This window comes from Diuraphis noxia, unplaced genomic scaffold (assembly GCF_037042655.1).
Source record: "Diuraphis noxia isolate RWA-SAM2 unplaced genomic scaffold, SU_Dnox_SAM2 contig0002, whole genome shotgun sequence".
NCBI classification, from domain to species: domain Eukaryota; kingdom Metazoa; phylum Arthropoda; class Insecta; order Hemiptera; family Aphididae; genus Diuraphis; species Diuraphis noxia.
Window position 1 is genome coordinate 84,710,800 of NW_028301712.1, and position 23,217 is coordinate 84,734,016.

General features: G+C 28.7%; 1 protein-coding gene and 1 pseudogene across 6 annotated transcripts in view; one reads left to right on the top strand and one right to left on the bottom strand.

Annotated features, from left to right (window-relative positions):
* Positions 1 to 12,350: 12,350 nt before the first annotated feature.
* Positions 12,351 to 13,196, top strand: LOC149059027 (uncharacterized; annotated as a pseudogene).
* Positions 13,197 to 14,617: 1,421 nt separating this feature from the next.
* LOC107166749 (uncharacterized) overlaps positions 14,618 to 23,217 on the bottom strand; it is a 41,450-nt gene continuing 32,850 nt past the window's right edge. For 3 of the 6 annotated variants that reach the window (XM_089218703.1, XM_089218697.1, XM_089218702.1), the window contains exons 7-9: positions 20,272 to 20,406; positions 18,196 to 18,350; positions 14,618 to 14,834 (exon numbers count right to left, since the gene is read on the bottom strand). In XM_089218703.1, the coding sequence (XP_089074829.1) occupies position 14,834; positions 18,196 to 18,350; positions 20,272 to 20,406 (291 nt within the window). In that variant the 3' untranslated portion in view covers positions 14,618 to 14,833. Of the gene's footprint in view, positions 14,835 to 18,194; positions 18,351 to 20,271; positions 20,407 to 23,217 lie in introns of those variants that run through there. The other 3 variants (XM_089218701.1, XM_089218704.1, XM_089218700.1) reach the window with 3 other exon arrangements.

A 23,217-nucleotide genomic window follows, 5' to 3' on the forward strand; every position in this document is an offset into this window, starting at 1 on the left:
AATTTACCTGTAATCTGTACCCAAATCATTTGTATTAAAACAACAATTAATTTGGGTTTAACATTAGTGATTAATCTTGTAAATAATAGGTTTTCAATTCAGTTTAAATAATTAATAATTTTTTTTTGATAAAGTATCTTCAATGGCTAAAGTTTATATTTTTTACTTTAAATTAATTTTTAGGAGTATATGTAGTTTTATCAAAATGCCTAAAAACAAATAGTTATTATTTATTATATAATTATGTAAACTTGGATCATTTTTACGCGAAGAAAAACAGATCTCCTTTTGAAAGATTTATTATTCTTTCTATTTGATTTCTTCATGCATAATGCACGAATAATAACGTTAATAATTTTAGACAGTGATCATACTGTTAATTTTTTCAATAACGCCTAATCGTAACAAATAATACATGATATTTACAGTATACAGTTCTTAGTCCAATTATAGTTGTTTAGTTATGCTATTATGATATTCACTAGTAGATGATTTTTAATTAAAATAGTGACATACACATACACACATGACACACGCATAGATTGAATATTGATCATTGGGTATTTAGAAAATGTGTAGCATACTTCAGCTCAAGACAAGGTATAGTTTGTATTGTTCTTTTAAATTTTTAAAATAATGATAAATCATTCCTGATTTTTCTGATAGTTCTGACTTTCTACAAAGGCCTCAATTTCCTAAATGTCGTATTAACAAAAAATAAAAATGTATTAAATATTAATAGAAATTGGAATATGCAAATATTAAATGATGGAATGCTAGTACCAAATCTTAAATTAAAATGTTAGTTGTTAAAGAATTAATTAAATTGGAAGGTTTTTAAATATAAATAAAAATTATAGAAACTGATACAAGTTCATCATAATCCAATGTTAGACGATTTATTATTTCCAGTGTGAGAAATGTATTGCTGCATGGTCTACATCCGTTTTTTCTTTTCATTATTTAATCTCATTCAAAAAAAAATCAAAACGACAATCTGTTACAATTAGTGTTGTGCTAGCGTGCTACGTATTTATTCTCCAAATATGTATCTATTAACGCTAGTGTTCGACGTAGTACAATAATATTCGTTTCCTATTTCCGGTTTAAGATATCTATTTACAGTGAACTAACTAATTTGAAGCTTGTCTATAGTTGTACTATAATAATATTGTAAATTGTTTTGATTCTGAAGAACGCCGTGTTCGGAAAGTAAAACATTAATGTATAAATCTTAAGTTTTAACCTATTTAGATGTCGATTCCAAAATTGAAATAAATTTGGAACAAATGTAATAATAAGAATAATTTTTATGTTTATTATTTAGTAGGTTATTTATGTTTAAAACAACATCTCGCATTTCACGAGGGCCTTATGTGTTGGGAACCGCCACTTGTCACCATCACTTAAAAAAAATAATGGTTTCAAACTATAAAGCGACTCTTTCTGATTTATTAAATGAGGATCTCTACCTACACATTTACCTACCTACTATAATTTCGTTTATTATTTGCCATCTGTTCCACACTAAAACATTCCATACAACATCAAAAAGACAAAAATCTATAGATGTCACTTATTAATTATTATATATTATATATTATAATATTATAGGTGTATCTACATTATAAATTATCGATATTGATATATGAAAATAATAATCAAAAATCACTTGTAGAAATGTAATTATATTATTATGTCTATACAACATATTTAGGTTAGGTCAGGTTTAGTTTTTCTTTTTATGAAAAGTGTAGTATCTTTTTACAGCAGTTACTATAAAAACCAATAAACATAAACATATTATATAGGACTCGGCCAAAAATAAAAACACAATTTAGACTTAAGAGGATATACATTTTCTTAAGTAGGTACCTATCTAAATTTTATACACATATTTATTAAATAGTAAATAAATTGAGCATCTTAAAAATCGTATAAACTCATTAAAATAATAAGCGTCGTCCACATACACGTTCTATTTGAGAAAAAAAAAACGATTGACGTTCGCGTATCGTTCACTAACTATGAACGTCGTATAAACTTGTGTGAACTTGTGTTCACAAACGACGTTCTTTCCAAACACTGATTGTAAGTGTACAATATTCGGTCATTGCCATTGCAGTCGACTTAAATGGGCGTGTACACTTATTGTGCCGTATAGAGATTGACATTTTTTTTTTGGTATAGATGAAATACTGAAACTAGTGATTTTCTTTGAGATTTATTCGCACACCCGCCTAACCATCTCGTAAGCCCTATGTCCTTACAAGTTACAATCGAATCGGACAAATATTTCTGCAGTTATACCATTTTATCAACGAGGCGTCTTTGGCATCTCATCTTATTTAAATATTATAAAATCGAGTTCGCTCGCGGTGGAATTTTCGGATTACATATTATTACTACTTACTACTAATCAGCATTCACACCACCCGAAGGTGAAACGGCTTAGTAAAATGTATCAATTGAACAAAGCATTTCACATAATTCGGAAATATTTTTCGAACATATTATAATTTATTACCTATGATATAAGCATTATATCATAGGTTAGGTAATCATTAATAATCATAATCCGTTCATGTTACGAGATAATGAGACGGCAACAGGAATCGTTACACGCAGCAAATTACAATATAGGTAAAAGTACCTGTGCTACTTAATCAATTAATTAAATAATAAATTTTATCACTGTTTGGGTACCCGTATAATAATTTTGTAATACCGCAACTTGTCTTTAATTCTGTCTATGATAATCTCGATGATAATTATGAAAACTGGATATTATTCTGTAGCAGGGTTCTGTGCACAGGACCTACCTAAGCAACGTAACTATAAAATTATAAATTAAAGTTACAGAATTATATTTTTACTTTTTACATTTGTATATAATGAGAAAAAAATATTATTTTATATTTATCTACACCCGACGATTAAATAGTTTCTTTTTTTATTATTATCATTAAAATGCTCATTGTACCACCTATAACTCACAAGTCACAATCTACAATACAATAAGATATTTAGTAGGTATAGGTAATAACTGAAATGTGCGAATAATGTAAACAACTTGCATTAACAAAAAATGGTTTACTAAGCCATTTTTAGCTATATTAATGCAATGTTTTATAGATCCAATGTCAATCCTTATACATTATTTATAAAAATGCATAATTTTCATTTTCTACAGTAGTGTAGACCGGAAATTGTTCATACAATCGGTACACGTACCTATAATAGGTGCTATTTGTCCGATCGAATATGAAGGTACCTAGTAATTGGTTTAAACCTACTTCAACTTTCTTATACTGAGTAGGTACCTACTTGGTAATTTCTATTACAATAAATTTGTTTCTGAAATACCTATGTAGGTATAGGTAGTTAGTATTATATACTCATGTATAGCCATATAGGGTGTAACAGAAAGACCTGACCAAAAAAAAAAAAAAAATTATGCCAATTCATAGTATGACAATTTTTTAAAATATTATATGATGAATAAATAATTTATGAAATATACTCAATACTCATGTCAGTAAATTCATAAAAATCATATTTTTTTTAAAGTTATTGCGTTCCAAATTCATTTAACTAAAAAAAATAAGCTACTTGATTTAGATAAATCTTTTTACCATAAAAATTGTTCTTATAATCAGATTCATAAATTATTTTGAATTTATCCAAAATTTTTTTTATTAAATTAATTATTTTTATTTTCAGTACTAAAAAACAAAACATAAAAAGTGTATTATACATGTAGTAGTGCTAGGTTCACTTAATGAACAAAAAAAAAAAACATTAATGTGAAAAAAAGTTAGTACAAATGTTAGTTCAATCAGTTACACCTTGTATACAAGGGTAGGTACTGACTACTGAATACTGATCTACAAGTCCAACTCACAATTTACATAGGTACATAATATACCAACAAGGCTACGAATACTTTTAGTTTAAACTTTAAGATCATTATTTTCTATAATTTTATTGTATTCCACGTTTTTATTTTTAGTTGATGATACAAAACTATTTCTTTCAAATTATTACAGGTAGTGGCGTGGGGTCACTTAACTAATGTTAAAATCTACATAACTAAAAAAAAAGATGTCTACTAAATTAATTTTATTGTTAGATATTATGCTTATATTAGTAGTATTAATCGATTTAATCGGCGTAACCTCAAATTGCATAAATTTATCAGTAGGTAAAATATATTAGTAACAGTATTAGGTACATTAAAATATTTCAGTGGTTTTGCACACTAATTTATTAGTTTATTACATTATGTTCGTTATCGTTACGCGTTAGTTATTAGTTTATTACTATCAGGGAGTGGTTTTGTTTGAAGTTTTTAGGTAAAGTCTCAAACCGTCTAGAACTGATATCAAATAATAATTATCTGCTTTGACCTCAACACAACTTTTTTATCGGTGCCACTGGATGACAGTAGACGTTTGAAATAAAAATATAATAATTACTTATTTGAATTCCCAGTGGAATGTAATCATGCAAAGTATCTATATGTAGTATACTTAGGTTAGGTTAACCTATATTTTCTAAGGTTTTAAAACTTCAAGTAGGTATAAACAACTGTGCCTAAAGGCACTAGGCACGCCATATGTACTGTTATAATTGGACTATAATTATTAGCGGGTACTGCATTTACTTTATAATATGTTATAATTAGGGCCCGGAAGTTCATGCATTTGCATGTTTTTAATGAGTGCATCAAAAAGTTGCTGGATGAGCTACAAATTTGAATCACAACCTGATGAGTTCAAAAATGAAATTTTAGTTTGCATATTTTCGCATATTTTGAGGTTTTTTACATAATATGCATATTTTAAAAAAAAATTGCATTTTATTGCATTTTACCTTTGATATTTTTTTTTTCATTAATATTTTATAGAAATTTCGGACTTTGAGTATAAAAACCTATTTAAAATTATACAGGTCGTACTTTAATTTAATATTATGTAATTACTAGGGCCCGGAAGTTCACACAAATTATGGTTTCTTAATATCAGCCATTAACAGTTTAGAAACTCGAGGAACACCCTTAGTTGAAGAAATTCAAATTGTAAATAATGTCATAAAAAAATTAAAAGAAATTAAAGTTCCAAAAGGCGTTATAATTTACAATAAATTGGAACAAGTTATTGAGAAAAACGAGGGGTTTAAGATACTGTCAACAATTTCAAAAGTCATGTCAGGAGAAGAAACAACAACAGATGGCCTTCCAGAGGATCTTCAAATTTCAGATTTCATACATTTCAAGTATGCTCCAATTTCTTCTGTTGATGTAGAACGGAGCTTTTCTCTTTACAAAAATATGTTGGCTGATAATCGCCGTTCATTTGTATTTGAAAACCTGTCAAAGTCACTGGTTGTAAATTGTAATTCCTAAAGTAAATATAACATAATATATACCATATTAATTAATAAATAAATTGTGCTTGTTTTTTCCCATATTTTAATTATTTTTTTTTTTACCAAAAACGAAAATAACTTGATGTTTTTTTTTTTTTTAAATGCATATTTAGCGCATATTTTATTGATCTTGAGCGCATATTTGCATGCATATTTTGATAGTTTTTTGTGCATGAACTTCCGGGCCCTAGTTATAATATTTATTATATTTAACGTGATCATAATTTTTTTTCTTCAAAGCGGGACACATGTACATTTTATTGAGAAAACCATAAAAATTTGCGTATATTTTTAGAACAAAAAAAACATTAATAATTGTTTCTATAAAAAATGACAACAGAAAAGCGCAGATAACATATTAATAATAATAGACTTCCAATAATCTATATGGACTATGGATTTTAGTGTTTTACAGTATATGTAAAATATGTAGTTGTACATAAACTGTAAACTGCATAGGTACTGTATAAAAGTATGATTGTAATATGTGATCGATAAATACCTATACTACAAGTCGACTTTTTTGAAAGTGAGGCATTTTTAGGTTCTTTGGGGACAGTGGGACACTTATCTCGAAAGCGGGTCTGTCCCGCATAAATCGGTCACGTTAATTATATTGCATGTTAGTAAAAAACTAAAAAAGAACTTTGGGATAATAATATCATATTTATCTAGTATACCAAGGATTGTTCAAAAATGATACAATATTATTAATTATAATGTATGATATGAAGTGATAACGATTATGTAATGATAGTGATTAATTTAGGACTTTTCAACGCACTTGCATCTTTTTCTTTGGAACATTTTACATGATGCTTTCCAACCTACAAATTTGTTTCAAGTACTCCGTGTTCTAATCACTTTTTTTTGGGGGGGGAGGGCATTTTTTTGCATTTTAGAGGATTTTATACTTTTATGGCATTTGTTGGCGTTTTTAATGTATTTCTTAATTTTTTAGGACATTTTTAATCTCGTTGAACAGATAAGTGCTACATATTATACAGTACTACACTATAAGTTGTATAAATTATTTTCTTTTTGAACTTAACATCAAGGAATCCGGTTTTAAAATAGAAAAAGGCTTGAAATGTTGAAATTAATCATTATATCACACCATAAAACCATTATGCGTGCACTGTTTAGTTGTGTTGCATATTACGTCGAAGGTATATTCCAGCCTGTAGGTGTATTTCACATGTTACACATTTTACGAATATAATTATGTCATTTCAATTATTAAATTTTATTTTTGGTTTAAACAAAACAAATATTAAAATTAAAATGCCTAAAGTAAAGTGTAATATAAATGCAATTTAAGGCAGAACTTCAATACAAAATATACATTTCTGCCGTGAACACAACGATGTTAGAGTCAACCTCAAACTAGCTGACAATCTCTACGAAGCTCTTGGTCCTGACCCCGACAACACTCAGAAGATATTTACCTTTTTAAAATTATCTAAATTATATAACCTAATCTAAACACACCTTCACACCCCAAGCTTGAATTGTATAAATATCCCTCCTTTTATCACCATATGTTAAATTTAACTTCAGCCAATAATCTTTGTTGTGCGGCTTAATTTTAAACAAAAAAAAATAAAAAAAATATACATTGTTTGATGAAAATAATAACCTTTGTGACCCAATGGTCTGTCACCGAGGGTAAATTTTGTTAATAATAATAAAAGAAAAAACAAATGCAATTTCATTTTATCTTATATATATATAATATATATATATTTTTACATAATGATGATTTGAATTTGTTTAATAAATAATGCGTTTTTGATATTTTTAGAAATCTTTTAGAGTTCTTAGGTCATGAATGCATTTTTTTGCTATTTTTAAGAGCATTTATATAATTATATTCGACCCCTAGTGATTATGATCGTCGGAATATTGGAAAGATCATAGAGCTTATAACCAAAGAAATAAAAACGCTTGAATACTGATATTCTTCAAAATTTAACTTTCAGGGGCCCTAAAATATTTACAATGTTTATAAAGATTTGATTAATTACTATCATCAACAAGTTAAATTTTAATAATATATTAAAAACAAAATATAATGTTAGCAATCAAAACGAACAAGAAACACAAACAAGTACAATAAGTACATACAAAGTAGCAGGTATTTAATATAAATATAAAATATATAATTGATGATCACTGATCAGTAATAAACTAATAACTATTTAACCCACTTTGCTATATTAATTTCTTTATTTGAATAGCTTTCACATTCGTTGAGTAGTTTGTCTTATAAAGTATTAAAAAAATTTTTTTTTTTAACTTTAACCTATAAACTCTAACCGTTAAGGTATTGTGTAAATTTGATTTAAAACAATTAAAACTGGTTAAAATAGTGTTTATTTTTAATCGCAGTCACTCGTGGTTTCCCAACGGTCGTCAGTAAAATAAAAATAAAAATAATCGTTCATATTTTATTATTTTATTTCTCCATAAAGTTTTGGGAAACCTTAATTATTTTGGATCGTACCACTCGTACCAGTATTCCGCGTTTATAAAGACCGTGCCGGTTTTTCGTTTACCAATGATAATATTGTTATAGCAATAAATGTAGGTAGATAACATACATGCACTTGGTGTTACACGTCGGTACAATGTGCCTGTTAAATATTAATTTATCCTGTTAATAAAGTTACCGGCTTGGTTAAAACACGTGTTATATGAATGTGTATATTATATATAGAGTATTTTTCTCTCCGGTTGAATCGAAAAAGTATTATAGAGACTATTGAGACTATAATATTAAACTAAAAATAAATTCATTCCGCTTAAAAACAATATTATAATCTTACGATAAACATTATTCATAAGCTATTATTGAAACTTTGGCTAAAAACTTTGAGCTTACATAAAAAAAAAAATCAATATAGTTTAAAAAATAATTTAATTAGCCCCATAAAGCTGTAAAATAATTTTAAAAAACTGACGAGAGTAAAAACTTAAACTTTTAAATTCAAATTATACTTGAGCAACATTAGTTGCTCCAAAGTGTGATGCTATGTAAAAAAAAAAAAATAATTTGTTTAAAAAGTAAGTAAGTACGTTGTAGGCAGGTACTATAAATACTTTTGAATAGTTTGGGTAGTTGCTTAAAATGACAAAATGCCATAAGCTCATTCAAATTTACCTTAAGTGTATGTCAACGTGACGTTTGTTTACATTATACACGGAGTTATAACAGTTTATTTATGTTTGTTGACTTTTAGTTATGTCCACGACATCAGAATTAAATGTGACTTAGGTTGTAAAAATATAATTTAGACATTTCCGTATAATGCCATCGATTCCGTACGTATACGAAAACCTCGTTAAGCTGCAACAGTATATTATAATCACTATGCATAGGTATCATTGATTACCTTAAGATACACTTCTCGAATACCTAAAGCACATAATAATTAAGTGTATTACTATAATCATTAAGAATCGTAGGACGTAGTCTACTTTAATAATCTCGGATGCCTTATATTATAATGACAAAGCTGATTTTCGTTTGAATTTATGGAGTCGAGTCTCCATTAAATATTAATCCTAAGAGATGCTAATGTCTTAACGTACAAACTTTAACAGAGAGAATCAAGCAGAGGTATATTATATTTATATTTTTATAACTAAGGAACTGATTTAAATTATCTAAAAAACAAGAAAAATGCCTTGAAAAATACGATCAATGCACTCGTGACAGATTTTTTTTAAATACACTAAAAAGTACAATTAAAATTGTGTTTTTCATTGAATAAATTTATTTTGTTATTACAATGGAGTCTCAATTAATGGTAACAAATCTATCTTGAGATAATAAAATAATCAGATCAACTACCCTCAGACGAGCTTTTAAATGTTTGCCACGTTTTTCCAGGATTTTAGATTCTGAGCGGAGCGATAAATGTATTGATTTTACCATGATGATGTGTTTTTTTATTTTATTTTTATTGTTTTGTGTCTGTCATCACGTTTTGGGTAATAAAACCTTTAAAAGTGCTTCGATTTTTGACTACAGTACCTCGTTCGATCAGAAAGTGAATCTTGTTGGTACTTTGGGGGGGGGGGGGGGGGGTCAAAAGTAAAAAAATTCTTAATATTTTTCTAAATAATCGGGGGCTGTAAGTAAACTGCGGCAAAATTAACCTTTTTCTAAAAGTCGATATGTAAACTGCGGAAAAAAAAAATTAAGATTATACAATCTGCGGCAAAACCGATAAGATATACAATATACATTATAGAAACTGCGGCCATTGATTTTATATACCTTCTATATATACTAAATTACATACATATCGTATTACACATACGTATTATTTACATATAAAAATATTATTAATATTATTAAAAAATATTTACGTAAAAATTACGGCAATATTCAAATTATCTTAGATAGAAATTCATAAAAGTTTTACTTTTTAGATCTAAGATTTGAAAATTTAATACAAGACTCCTAAAATATTTTTACAATAGCAGTTGAAAAATAAAAGAAATATATAGTCACAATTTTTTTTTATAAGCATTCAAAGTTTGAATTTTTGCAACATGAAAATTTTTCTTTTTAAATTTAAGATTTGAAAAATTTCAGTAATCTATAATATATCCTAGACAGATAAACAGTTTCCGCTCAGAATCGTTTTTCGTATACAATGATATAATATCATTGGATTCAAATTTAATTCCATCCATTAAAGTAACCCACTTGTAACCTACTGTACAGCAGAGCGACATCCACTTTCCCGCTTTTTTTAAATTTATATTGTCATTATATATTTTAAGTCTACATTTTAGTAATTCATAATAATATAAGTGATCGTTTGACCAATGAAAAACTATTTACAGCTTTTTGAGACTATTTCTTATACATAATAATAATAATAAAAATAATTTTTAATTTATATCATAATGCCTATATTATAATTAAGTCTCTCGGATTGAATTTATCCAATGATTATTACACTTATAGTATAATATTTGCACAATATTATATACCTTTATAATGAAATCAGCGATTGCAATAATATGGCTTGCTCGTATCTATATTATCTTATATTAATCAGCGGCGTAGATACGATTTTTTTCTGGGGGGGGGGGGGGGGTAAAATATATTTGTGACACAAATTACAAGTTATTAGTTAAACTAAACGTATTAATATTATATAAGTATCACAGAAGATAAAATACCAATATAAAAAGTTTTTTTGGGGTTGGTTGGGGGGGGTGGGGTGGAAACCCCGTTCCTCCCCGTAACTTCACCACTGATGTTTATTATTTTATAATAACTGGTTCACTCGTTTGACGATCTGGTATTGGTATGGCGGTGGTACGGATTACAAATAACCGTATGGCTATATATAGGCAGGTATACATATTTAATAGTGTCCCACGCATTGTATTATAATATTGTTATTAATATCGTATTTGATGTTGTCTGACGACTGACGTTTTGACGTTCATGGCGCGTTGTCACCTCCGATGATGGCCGTCGAACCACATCTCACGGTCGGTCGAGAGGTCTTACGTCGTCTAAACCATAAACACTAATCAGTGATCGTCATCGTACACAGCACCAGGATGCCCCGCAAGCGTTTACAGTTAAATTATGTAACCCTATTAAAATTAAAGCAAATATTTGTTGACTACGTCTCCTAATACATAATTAATAAATAAAAAAATTATAATAATTGACGTAAAAATAATACTGTAACATCTGAACATTTTTTAAATAAAATTTGTTCAACCGCGTGTATTATTGTGTGGCCACTTAAGAAAAATGTTTATAAAACCCACCACTTAATGTGTATTAATTTTTATTCAGGTACTTAAGTTTATTTATCATTTCGATTTATAACTATTGCACATTTCTTACTTGGAAGATAAAAAACTGATTATATTATATTATATACATTATAATATTCACGTTTAAAAAGCAATTCGGGAAATCTATTATATGTATTTTGTATACATCCATATAGGACTATAGGTATTATCTCAAACGGATATCCGCGTAGTCATTTTACGTTCAATAATCTATCTAACCACTTTTATACCAAAATATTGTATTTATTTTATTGTTTGAAAGCAACGTTTTATTATATTTTAGTTTGTAATTATTTTAAGTAAGTACCTACCTACATGTAAACATGTCAATTAAAAAAATTTGAATAAAACATAAGCAAATATATTATTTCGTTTTTCATTATACTTGTTGTAGGTACAATAACAGTGATTGAAATATTTGAAATAGTAATAATAATAATAATAGTATCACCGTATCAGTATTATGTGCACGTACCTTTATATGCACAAGTAATTAGGTTAAATATAATCTAATAAACCAATGAGAAATGATAATGAAATAAACGAGATTTTGATAAATTGGTTTACCGACTTTTTTTTAAAACTTTAAACTGGCGTAGTGACATAGGTATATATATACAGGGTGATCCATTTAAGTGGGTACACTAATTATCTCGAAAAGTATTAACTTTTTTTTAACTTTTAGGTTTATGTTTTTCTAATCCCGTATAATATACCTATATGTTGTCACACAACCTAACCTAACCTAACCTTTAATAAGTTTGGATCAACATGGTTTTATTAAAGATAGACCAACAGCCACTAATCAGTTAATTTTTCAGAAATTTTTACTTGATGCCTTTTCTCAAGGTTTTCAAGTTGATGTTATTTTTACAGATTTCTCTAAAGCCTTTGATAAAGTCGATCACCAAATTCTAATCCCTAAACTCCGTACTATATTGGTATTAATGACCCCTTTCTTTCTTGGATTTATTCTTATATTTCCGATAGAAAACAAATAGTCAAGTGTAAAAACTTTAAATCGACTCTTTTTAGTGTATCATCTGGTGTTCATCCAGACACAGGTTCTCACATTACACCAATTCTATTTCTGTTATTTATAAATGATTTAAAATTGTTTTATTCTAGAAAATTACTATTCGCCGACGATATGAAATTGTTCCGTCTCATAAAAAACAGTAATGATACATCTTTATTACAAGATGATTTAAGAGTTTTAGTTTATTGGTGTGATATTAAAAAATTACCTTTAAACTTCGAAAAATGCAAAGTTATGTCCTTCACGCGATCTCGTAACCCAATTCTTCACACTTATAGTTTACGTAATCACCATTTACATCGTGTAAATGAATTTTGTGATCTTGGTGTCATATTTGAGTCTGATTTAACCTTTAATCACCACATTCAACATATTATCAATAAATCATCTTCGATATCAGGCTTTATTACGAGAAAGACTTCAATAACCATAACACATTAAAAATTCTATTTATGTCCTTAGTTAGATCTAAGCTTGAATATAATTCAACAGTTTGGTCTCCTTATTTAAACACGCAAATTCAATGCATTGAGAATGTCCAAAATCGCTTTCTCCGTTTTATGACCTATAAATGTAATATTATACGTGTACCTCACTCGTCTTATCAACCTTTGTTGAACACATTTAACATCCAGAGCTTAGCAAACAAAAGAAAGGTAAATGATCTAATATTTTTATTCAAACTACTAAACGGTTTTTTTTCTGTCCGGAGCTATTAAGGTTTTTAAATTTTTCTGTTCCTCAAGTCAGAACTAGATCATCAATCATAACTACTTTCTATATAAATAATCACAAAACTAATTATGCGTTATCCGCTCCTATAAATAGAATGATGGCTATCGCTAATGATGAAAAAATTGATTTTTTTATTTCAGTCCAAATTCTATAGATTTTTTCAATAGTTTTGCAAGAAAAAAAATTTATTAGATTTATTTTTGTTATTAATTTTACTACTGTATTGAGTTTTTCGTATTTTGAGTATTTCCTCAAATTGTTATTTTTACTATATTGTGTTTTTTGTATTATTAGAATATTAAGTAATACCTACTATCTTAGTTATTCATTAATTTATTTTTTCAAATGTTATTTATCAAATGTTTTACCATACCTATATGTACTAAATTACAATCTTCATGTAATTGGGTTATTACCCGTAAATAAATAAATAATAATAATAATAATAATAATAATAATAATAATAATATTTTAATTTTTTTCACCCTCATATATTTTATTGGTGAAATCACTATCAACTTTTGATTTTCAAATGGTAACAAATAGTTAAAATATCACGAATTAATAAAACCATTTTTTTTCATGAATTTACCTGTTAAATTGTTTATTTTTCGTTGATTGGTTTGTGTGATACAGCAGCTCCTCAAAATATTAGTGGTTTTTATTATTTTTCCAATAATTGTAAAGACCAGTAGGTAGTTAATGATAAATTCCATATCACTGAATTCAAGGTAACAAAATAAATAACAATTAATTAAAGATTACTATTGTACTTTGAACCCTAATCATTTATTTACTTATCAACTAATTGGACCAATTGGATTTATTTTGTTTCCTTGGATTCAGCGATATGGAATTTATCACTAGCTCCTTCAGGTCTTTAAAATTATTGGAAAGATAGTAAAAACCACCTATACTTTGAAGAGCTGCATCTCACAAGCCAATCAAGGAAAAATAAAAATGTTATCAAGACATAAATTCATGAAAAAAAAAATGGTTTTATTAATGCATGATATTTTAATTTTATGGTTACCTTTTGAAAATCAATAGTGGTTTCACCAATAAGTATAAAGGTGAAAAAAATTAAAATATAATACGGTTTTATAAAAACATAGACTAAAAGTTTTAAAAAAGACAAAAGTTAATATTTTTCGAGTTAGTTAATGTACCCATTTAAATGGATCATCCTGTGTATATATTATATACTTCATATACATATTATATGTAATAGTATATGTGCCGCCACTGCGTATTTACTTTTGATGTCATTAATATTAATATATATTATGCAGTAACTACGTCGAGTATAGATAGGTACATCACTTTATCAAATATCTACAATTCACGTTGTTTTTTCACGTAACAACTCACAATATAATTGTGTTACGTTTAATAAATATTGCGTTTTTAAGCAAGCGAAAATGTTATTTTATAAAAATGTAAAATAAGTTAAAAATAATGTAATATCTAATCTGATTATATTATTACAATAACATAGCTATAATAAAATTAAATAAGAAAGTTTTACGATAGATTTATGCGTTAGACTTCTAAAAAAAGAAAAAACAACCAATCTATGAGCGTAGAAAATATGATTTATTCTACGAAATGATGTCGTACAGACTTGAAATACAAACAGGCATATTATTATATATTATTATGCATTTTAATAAATAAATAAATAAATATATGTATAAATATATAAATAAATACGTAAATAAATAAATAAATAAATAAATAGTGAAAAAATCTTAACATTTAATCAGCCATTGACTACGGTTGAACTCCATTTCTGAAAAAAAAAAAAATCATAAAAAAAGGTTTACAATATTTTCATTTTACGATCGTGCCCCGATTTTATGCTATAGCGTTTTACAGGTCTTTTTTTATTACACCTTAGTCCTTACAAGGTGTTAACGGTTTCCTATAGTAAATAATAAAGCAATCATCTCTCTCAGAGCGTATATAAATATATGTATAATAATGTCGTATAAAGGTAGGCACATCCCTTTTAAAATCGCATGTATTTTATATTTGCGCGTTATATTATTATTGGAATCGTAAAAAAAAATTTAGGAGCTGATGACGCGTTTTTGTGTTCAACGCTGACACACAAAACGCCATACATAAAAAATGTAAAAAACGCAGTTAGGCAGGAGTTAAACATAGGCACTGCGAACTATTTGCATACAAGGGTCGCATCATGCGGAAATAGTAGAAAAATATAACCTAAACCGACAATCTTACGTTGTCTCATTATTATTGATTTTATCTCGTAATACGATATTTTAGAGGGATGACAAAAAATAGATAGATAGTAATATTACCTATTAATACGGATAATTGTGCGCTGGTTCGAAAACATACCTAACTGCAGTGATGGCTGATTAAAACTTACTTTTTATAATAAATTAGGTTAAAAAATATTATTATAACATCAAAATAAGGATCGAAATCGTTCAGCGCTTATAAGTATATAGGTATTCAAAGGTACCGATGGTAAACATAATCGGTATGCTACCCCTTATTGAAAGCTCGAACTAATATAATATTATAAAGTAATAAGTTACCGTATGGGTGTCTACATGACTCCATAATCACCAGTCACTATTTTACTTGGCAGCCAATGCTTATTAATTATTATTTTAAACATTATTATAATGTACTTATGTGCACTCATGTGTAAAAATTATTTGAAGACGGTCGGTAGCCATAATGTAATTTATCAAAGAACACTCATTGTTTCAAAAAATAGCTATCAACGGTTTTGAATACATTTTTTTTTTAAATATAATTGTTATGTTGTTACATAATGAAATTTTCGAAAATATAATAGTTTTACTACTTTTTAGTCAAAATATTTTACTAAATATTCCAAAGCATAAAAATCAAACTTCGGACAAGAAGTTTGTTAATTACAAGTATTTAAAGTTTAGATGAACGGAGTAGTGGACAAACGACATTTGGAGGAATTCTCTATGTGCCACTCTACTCCATTGATAAAAACATTAAAGTACCCGGAGTAGTATTATATTTTTATTTTAGAATAAGAAACTAAAAATTTATGTTTTTATTAAAAAAAAGTTAAATAAAGTTAAAAATGTATAATAAAAAATATTAAAATATAATTTTAAAATTTTTCGTAATAACTTGGGTATATTTATGTCAACAAAAATAAATATTTTCAATGAAGTCGATAGTTTTTTAAACAACAATTGTTTTTTGATAAAAGAATCACCATATTATACAAACTATTTCAATAAGTAATATTTAACGTAAAATTAACAGAAAGTTGATATGTAATAATGCTCGCTCACACATAAAAAATAATATGTTATGTTATTGTAATATTGTTGGTAATATATACCTACTGAATAAGAATACGAATTATCAAGTTATATAAAGATGCATTTGTGAAGTAATACGTAGAATGTTTTTTTTAAGAACAATTTTTGTTTGATTAATAAATTATAGATGTACATCTGCACCTATATTATATTTTATTGATTTTTTATGGCATTTTATAGCATTATAATATTATTATAGGTGTTCTAACTAAAATTATAAATGAAACAAAATTACGATTGAAATGAATTTAACGTTTCATGTATATACAATACTTGTCAGAATAATAGGCAATTAAAATTAAAATTTATGTCTGAAATTTAAAATTAATTTTTAATCAAATTGTTTTATGTGACCCTCTGCTTCGCGTATTATGTAATGCAACATCATGATTTAACATATCATACTACAGACGTAAAAATATATATTTCTATTAAATAAAATTTGATTCCAATATGTATGTATGTATGTATGTATGTATGAGTATTATGGAAATTTTAATTTATCTTCTACTCAGTTACCTACTATATGTATCAAACGGGAAAACAGGAAAACGTTGAGATGCAGAACATTTATACGTCAGGGTGTGCAGAATGGTGTCGGAGGATATGATGATTTTAAGTCAAAATTCCAATTGAATGTGTCATGTCTCTCAGTTATACACACTATATTTATTATACGTGACCTGGGCCACCGCGTTTTCTTGCCCTCTAAAAAACATAGCACAGTAACAATGTACACCTGTTATTGTATAATATTATAAAAGGTACGAACTGTATATGTGTATTAAGGGGTGGTTATAAAATTTGTGACACGACCCTATATTTTCTCGATAAAAAAAAATCCAAAATGTTGTTATATTATTCATTTAATATTTATATTCGTTTTATTGGTCACGGTTCATTCCTGTGCGTTATGATTCTAGTACAACTCATCCGCAGAATCATTTGTTGGTGCGTTTCGCTATTTTATATAACACATAACATGCTGATTACGACCAACTGGCAATCCAATATATGAATAATATAAAATATTAATTTATTGAACTACTGAAAGAATTATGCAACATGTAAATTACATTTGTTTCATTGGCGGTGCTTTATACATTATATTTGAATATACGTAGTGCCTATTGAAAAATAGTATTATTCACAATTCGTGGCTGGTGGCGAGTCTATATAAACAAGTAGGTATGTATATGTCGTATTAAGTACATTTATATAAATTATAATATAGTATAGTGCTTTGAACAAAAATTCACAGGTGCGTTAATAGGTCTCTCTACGTATACACTATACAAACATTACAAACATACAATACTATATACAGTTGTATTACAATGGCGTCTTAACTGTAGACATAACACTATAACAGTAATTATGTGGAAATCATTGAATCCGCCAAATCCCATGAGATAGCTGGTAAGTGTACATACATTATACAGTTCATAATATTATTATGTTGCGCTCGAGAAATAATATTTTTATATTTACTGTTTTCGAATTGTATGATATATTTTTATAAAATTTATTTGAGTTGAAATAATAAATTGCTTAGAACATTTTCAATCGGTGTTGACGTGCGTAGTACCTACGTGGCATTTAGGACGAGGAGACGAGATTAAAATTTTACCCAACGATTGGGTAGGACTTTAGGGTGACGGCGAGGGTGGGGGGTGGGGGGGTTCTGACCTTTACACTCTGGCACAATGTAAACACAATAATAATAATATAAAATACATATCGTAATAATACGAGTATCACAATAGTAGGTACTACCGCGATCACGTGGTCGTACAGTACACCTACTATGGTTTAGAGGCCGCCGTTTTGTGCGGGACCGGTTGCAACATGGACTTCGTGGCGAATGTCAGTTTCTGCGACACGAGGTGGGCGATCATGTTCGACCGTCTCCACACGTACTCCCTAGTCTTGTCGTTGTCGTCCGGGCTGTCGATCTGCAGCTAAAACCGTTAAGCATTAACGTTCGGCAAAAAACGTCTCGTTTGGGTCCCTAACCGGCGCGGTGATATGTACAAAGCGCGCGCGCCCGCCAACCATATAATCATTCACCGCATGCTGCACACTATTATATACCTAGTAAGTTGAAGACCCCCGGTGCGAGGACCAGATACGTCCGTCATTTTTAAAAAAAATTCTCGAGAAACTTGAAAAACCGTCCATGTGTAAAGTTATCGGCGAATTAACCAAAAATTAAAAACGCGGTTTTATTCTTTATATAAGAATAAGACACATCGCTCGAACCCAATGCAGCCTATTTATAGTTTAAATATTTTTACACTCATGATAATATTTATAAAAACCTAAAAAAAAAAAAAAAAAACTATGGTACCTAGTTTTATACGTCCAATATTGTTTTTTGACTTAATTGGTTATTGCAGCTAACAAAATATATTATTGTGGTCAATAAGTCCTCTATTATAATTAATATAGTATATATTATTAAATGTAATAATCATAATATTGTTTTTGATGGTTGATTTAATTTGTTGATATTATAATATAACTATAAAAACTTCATATTTTGATTAAAGACAGTGGTACCTTTACAACAATACTAATTAATCACCAATATATCATCAGAAGACTAAAACAAACAATAAAATATTATTATAATATATTTTTACTGTTTTATTATATTAAAAAAATTAAGACAATAAACCTGGTTATTGTAACGGATAGAATACCATGTTTCGATGGGTACGTCCGGACGTACCTGGTTATTGCACTCAACAGAAATTTAAAAATCAGTTTTATCATTTTTATTTCAATACTATTCATCGGTCGTATTCGGTTTTTGCACCGATCAATAGACATTTTTTCCGAGTGTTTCTATATCGGAACATAATTTTTGAAAAAAAATTGAACGTATCTGGTTATTGAACCGGGGTCTTCAGCAGTTGTTTTCTCGATTACAGTGTTGTTGTTATATTATTATTACTTACTACCGCCGCCTTAATAATAATATTTGTTATGCTGTTAATGTAGCGACGAAAAACCTAAGATACATAGGCACACATTTTTTCATTACGAAAATCTACACAAATATCTGCGAATAGGTATAATAATATTATTATGTGTGCCCTAAAAATGCGATAATTTCTGCTAAAATTTATTTTTGTGCGATGATTATAATATTATGATTCTACCGAGATTAATTTTCGTAATGTTGGTGACGTTTCCACACAATATATGCTTAATAAGTTTTGGGGAAAAACAAGGTACGCGCGCTTGCGTTCAAATTATATTTAAGATTAAACTTAAATGACAGTTTCAGATACCAAGTTGATTTAAATATTATGGGAATTAATTAATTATTGTTCATCCAATTTCGACTTGTCAATTTTAGACGGGACTTTAAATTTGACCGAATATTACTTCTCGTATACAGTCAAGTGTTAAACCATTTAATGGTTTCCAATATGTGTAAGTATTTACTGTATTCACTGCTTGTAAGCGAAAAATGTGAAATAAAGATCTGATGGCCATTTGCTCGTTTCACAAAACTATTTAGCGTTATATAAACCAACCGAAGCAGACTCGCGTTTCATCGATCTACATTATCACGATTGCCTATTATTGTTATTATATGTATGATCACGTGGTACACAAAATGTAATGGTTAAAAAATAGTTGTTTTGTAAGACTCGTGGGCAAAACTTTGACGTCCACGTCATCTTCTGCGAAGCAATGTTAGTGTGTCCTAAACCCATCACCGCTGTTAAATCTTATACATATTTATAATACTATAAAATATATTATAATATCATATTAATGAACATAAACTACATTAATATAAATTATACGTATATATAGTATTATATTATAATATTATTTTGTTTGTCGGAAAACATTGTCGTGTACTTGTTTTGGTTGGTGAACGCGGATGGAATGCAGTGTGGCCGCCCCGCCGGTGAGAACTCGCATGTTAAGTCGGCCGACCAGTTCGCCGGTGGTGGCAGTCGCCGATCTCAGCTCTTTTTTGGCACCTCGCCCGAACTATGAAAATACAATACAAACCGAATTGATAAACTACAAAGATTCAATATTAATAATGCATATTATCATACAGCAGTTTGTTCATTAACTGAAAAGTTTGTAATAATTCTAGTTGATGATAAATTGCAAATGTTTTAACGCAACTTTACATGAGTAATGGCTTCCCTTTTTCACAATTTACAAAAAAAAAAAAGTTTAAAATAGGGGACACCGACTTTTCGATTAATTAACATACTGAAGTACATCATTGTAAATGTTTAGATTAAAATATACAGGTGGCCCGCACGACTACATTATTAATTTATTATGTTATTAAAATAGTCGGCCAGCCTTAAAATATGTACATTTATAAATTGTGTACATATTATGATGTGTATGGCTTGGAATCCTCAGAATTTACGCACGCGACTTCTCTTTTCTGGTAATATTATTAAGTTTTAAGTTTTTTTTCTAGCTACATACTTTCAATGCTATTTTTGAGCATTTATCTGATTAATAGCTTAGAGCGCTATCTATGGATTATAGTCTACACTTATACTTTTTTACTTAAAAGCAATTGAGTACATTTTGTAGAAGAAACTGGTAGATATTTTTTGGTCAACTTGACGTGAATTGAAAAAATAATAAAATAACCTATCAAATATTCATAAGTCACGATTCCTCGGCTGCCCACCTGGCTTAAACTATTACACTTTTTAGGTTAAGAGGACGTTTCACACGTATGTGTTGTCTCCGTCTTACAAGTGCGTAACATTGCAAAAACTGTTTTGCGCGGGAAAGAACCGAGAAAGATACAGTTATAACTAAGAAACAAAATTTTCACCACATAAAAAAGAGAATTTTGTCTGTGCAATATCGTTTTTATTTTTTCGATATCAGAACTACAAAAAAAGTTATTCATGCTTAAAAAACGCAAAATTAATGTATTATAAAACAATAAGAATTTTTTTCGTATAAGTGATATCGAAAAAATAAAAACGACATTGCACAGACAAAATTCTCGTTTTTATGTGATGAAAATTTCGTTTCTTAGTTATAACTGTATCTTTCTCGGTTCTTTCCCGCGCGAAACAGTTTTTGCATTGTTACACACTTTTAAGACAGAGACAACACATGCGGGTGAAACGTCCTCTTAATACTCAAGTATATCAAACCTAAGTTTAATAGCAATACATTTAAGGTGCGTTTTTAAGAGTTAATTATGCACTTTAACAATAAAAAATAAAAACAATAATAATTGTAAACGATACAACCGTATAGATGTAAAATTTTGAGGATTGGGATTGGGTAGTACCTTCAGTTTTTAAATGAGCAAACTAATAATTTTTGTCATCTATAATAAATTAGTTATATAGATTATTTTACATTTTATATTAATAAATTAATATGTATGCGCACCTGACTGTAACTTCTACGAGCCCTGCAGGAGTTTTTAATATCATATTATTAAGATAAATATTAATATGTAGGTCGCCCAAAAGGACGGGGGAGGGGGTCAGAAGAAACATGGTACTGGGACCAGGATTTTTGAAAGAGTTTGGCATTCATGCACATAATTCTTCAACATAAGTATATTAGAAAAATGTTCGGGGCGCTGATTTAGTTCTGTACCAGGGCCAAAAATATGATATGGGGACTGTTAATATTTATAAGTAGGTAGTATAACGCGAATGCCTAACCTATACCGGTCATTACTTATAATGTATTATACTTAAGTTCTGATACAATAAATATGAAGTGCACTCATGTACATTATAATACACTTAGGTGTTTTGTTGTTTACTATATTTTATATATAGCAGCGGCCATTATACTCAGATTGTGGCTTATAATATTATGAAATTATACCATGTGAGTCGTCTATGGGACGTTTTTAATAGATCTCTTCAAAGAGAATAAACACTATGTGCAGCTAGCAGTATAATATATTCTAGTGGACACATAACATAATTATTATCATACCTAGTAAACTATATGTATATTTATCGTGTAGACGCCGTTTGACTACAACAACATAATATCACAAAACGGTTTGCGCGCGTTGTATGTCTTGACACACATAATATCATACAAAACACAAACTTATTAGGTGTACAATAATATCCTGGAGCGGCGCTTTGTTTGGCCGCATTCACTGACGCGTGCTGCAGTCAAGCATCATCCGACGTCACTAGCACCTGGATGGGTGACCACGCGGTTTTATAATATAGTGACAAATTCTTATCGCCACACATACACGTGTTTCTCAACCAATCGTAAAACCCCTACGAAATGCTAATGATCATACCTATGGTTCACGGCTTTTAAGTTCAGTAAAAAAAAAAAACAAATTAATTATTTCATAAATAGTATAATTTAGAACTCGTATAACGCTGTACATAATAACATGTAATAATATTATTATATTATGCGTACACTAGTCTGGCGTGACTAAAAGTTTGTATAGAAATATAATATATGTTATACTCTACAGTAGCATTATTACAAGACCTGTAACACAGCTCGTTAACGAAAACACACACTTCGGTCACCGTGTCGGCAGTGGCGTTGGTGGTGTGGTGGTGGCGTTAAGATTTATGATCTCGAAACTATCAGACCCGAAACGGTTTATCCGGCGTATCACCCGCAACGCAATTTACACCAAAGTCGGTGCGCCGTAAAATTCTTGGTTTTTTTCCCTTAAGATTTTCCCGATTTTTTTTTCTTCAAATAATTCGGTTCGTTTAGACTCACGTCGAAGTTTTCGACCGAATCCTACACTGCGCTGCCACGTGTATTAAAATATTACGTATATTCATAACACATTAAGTA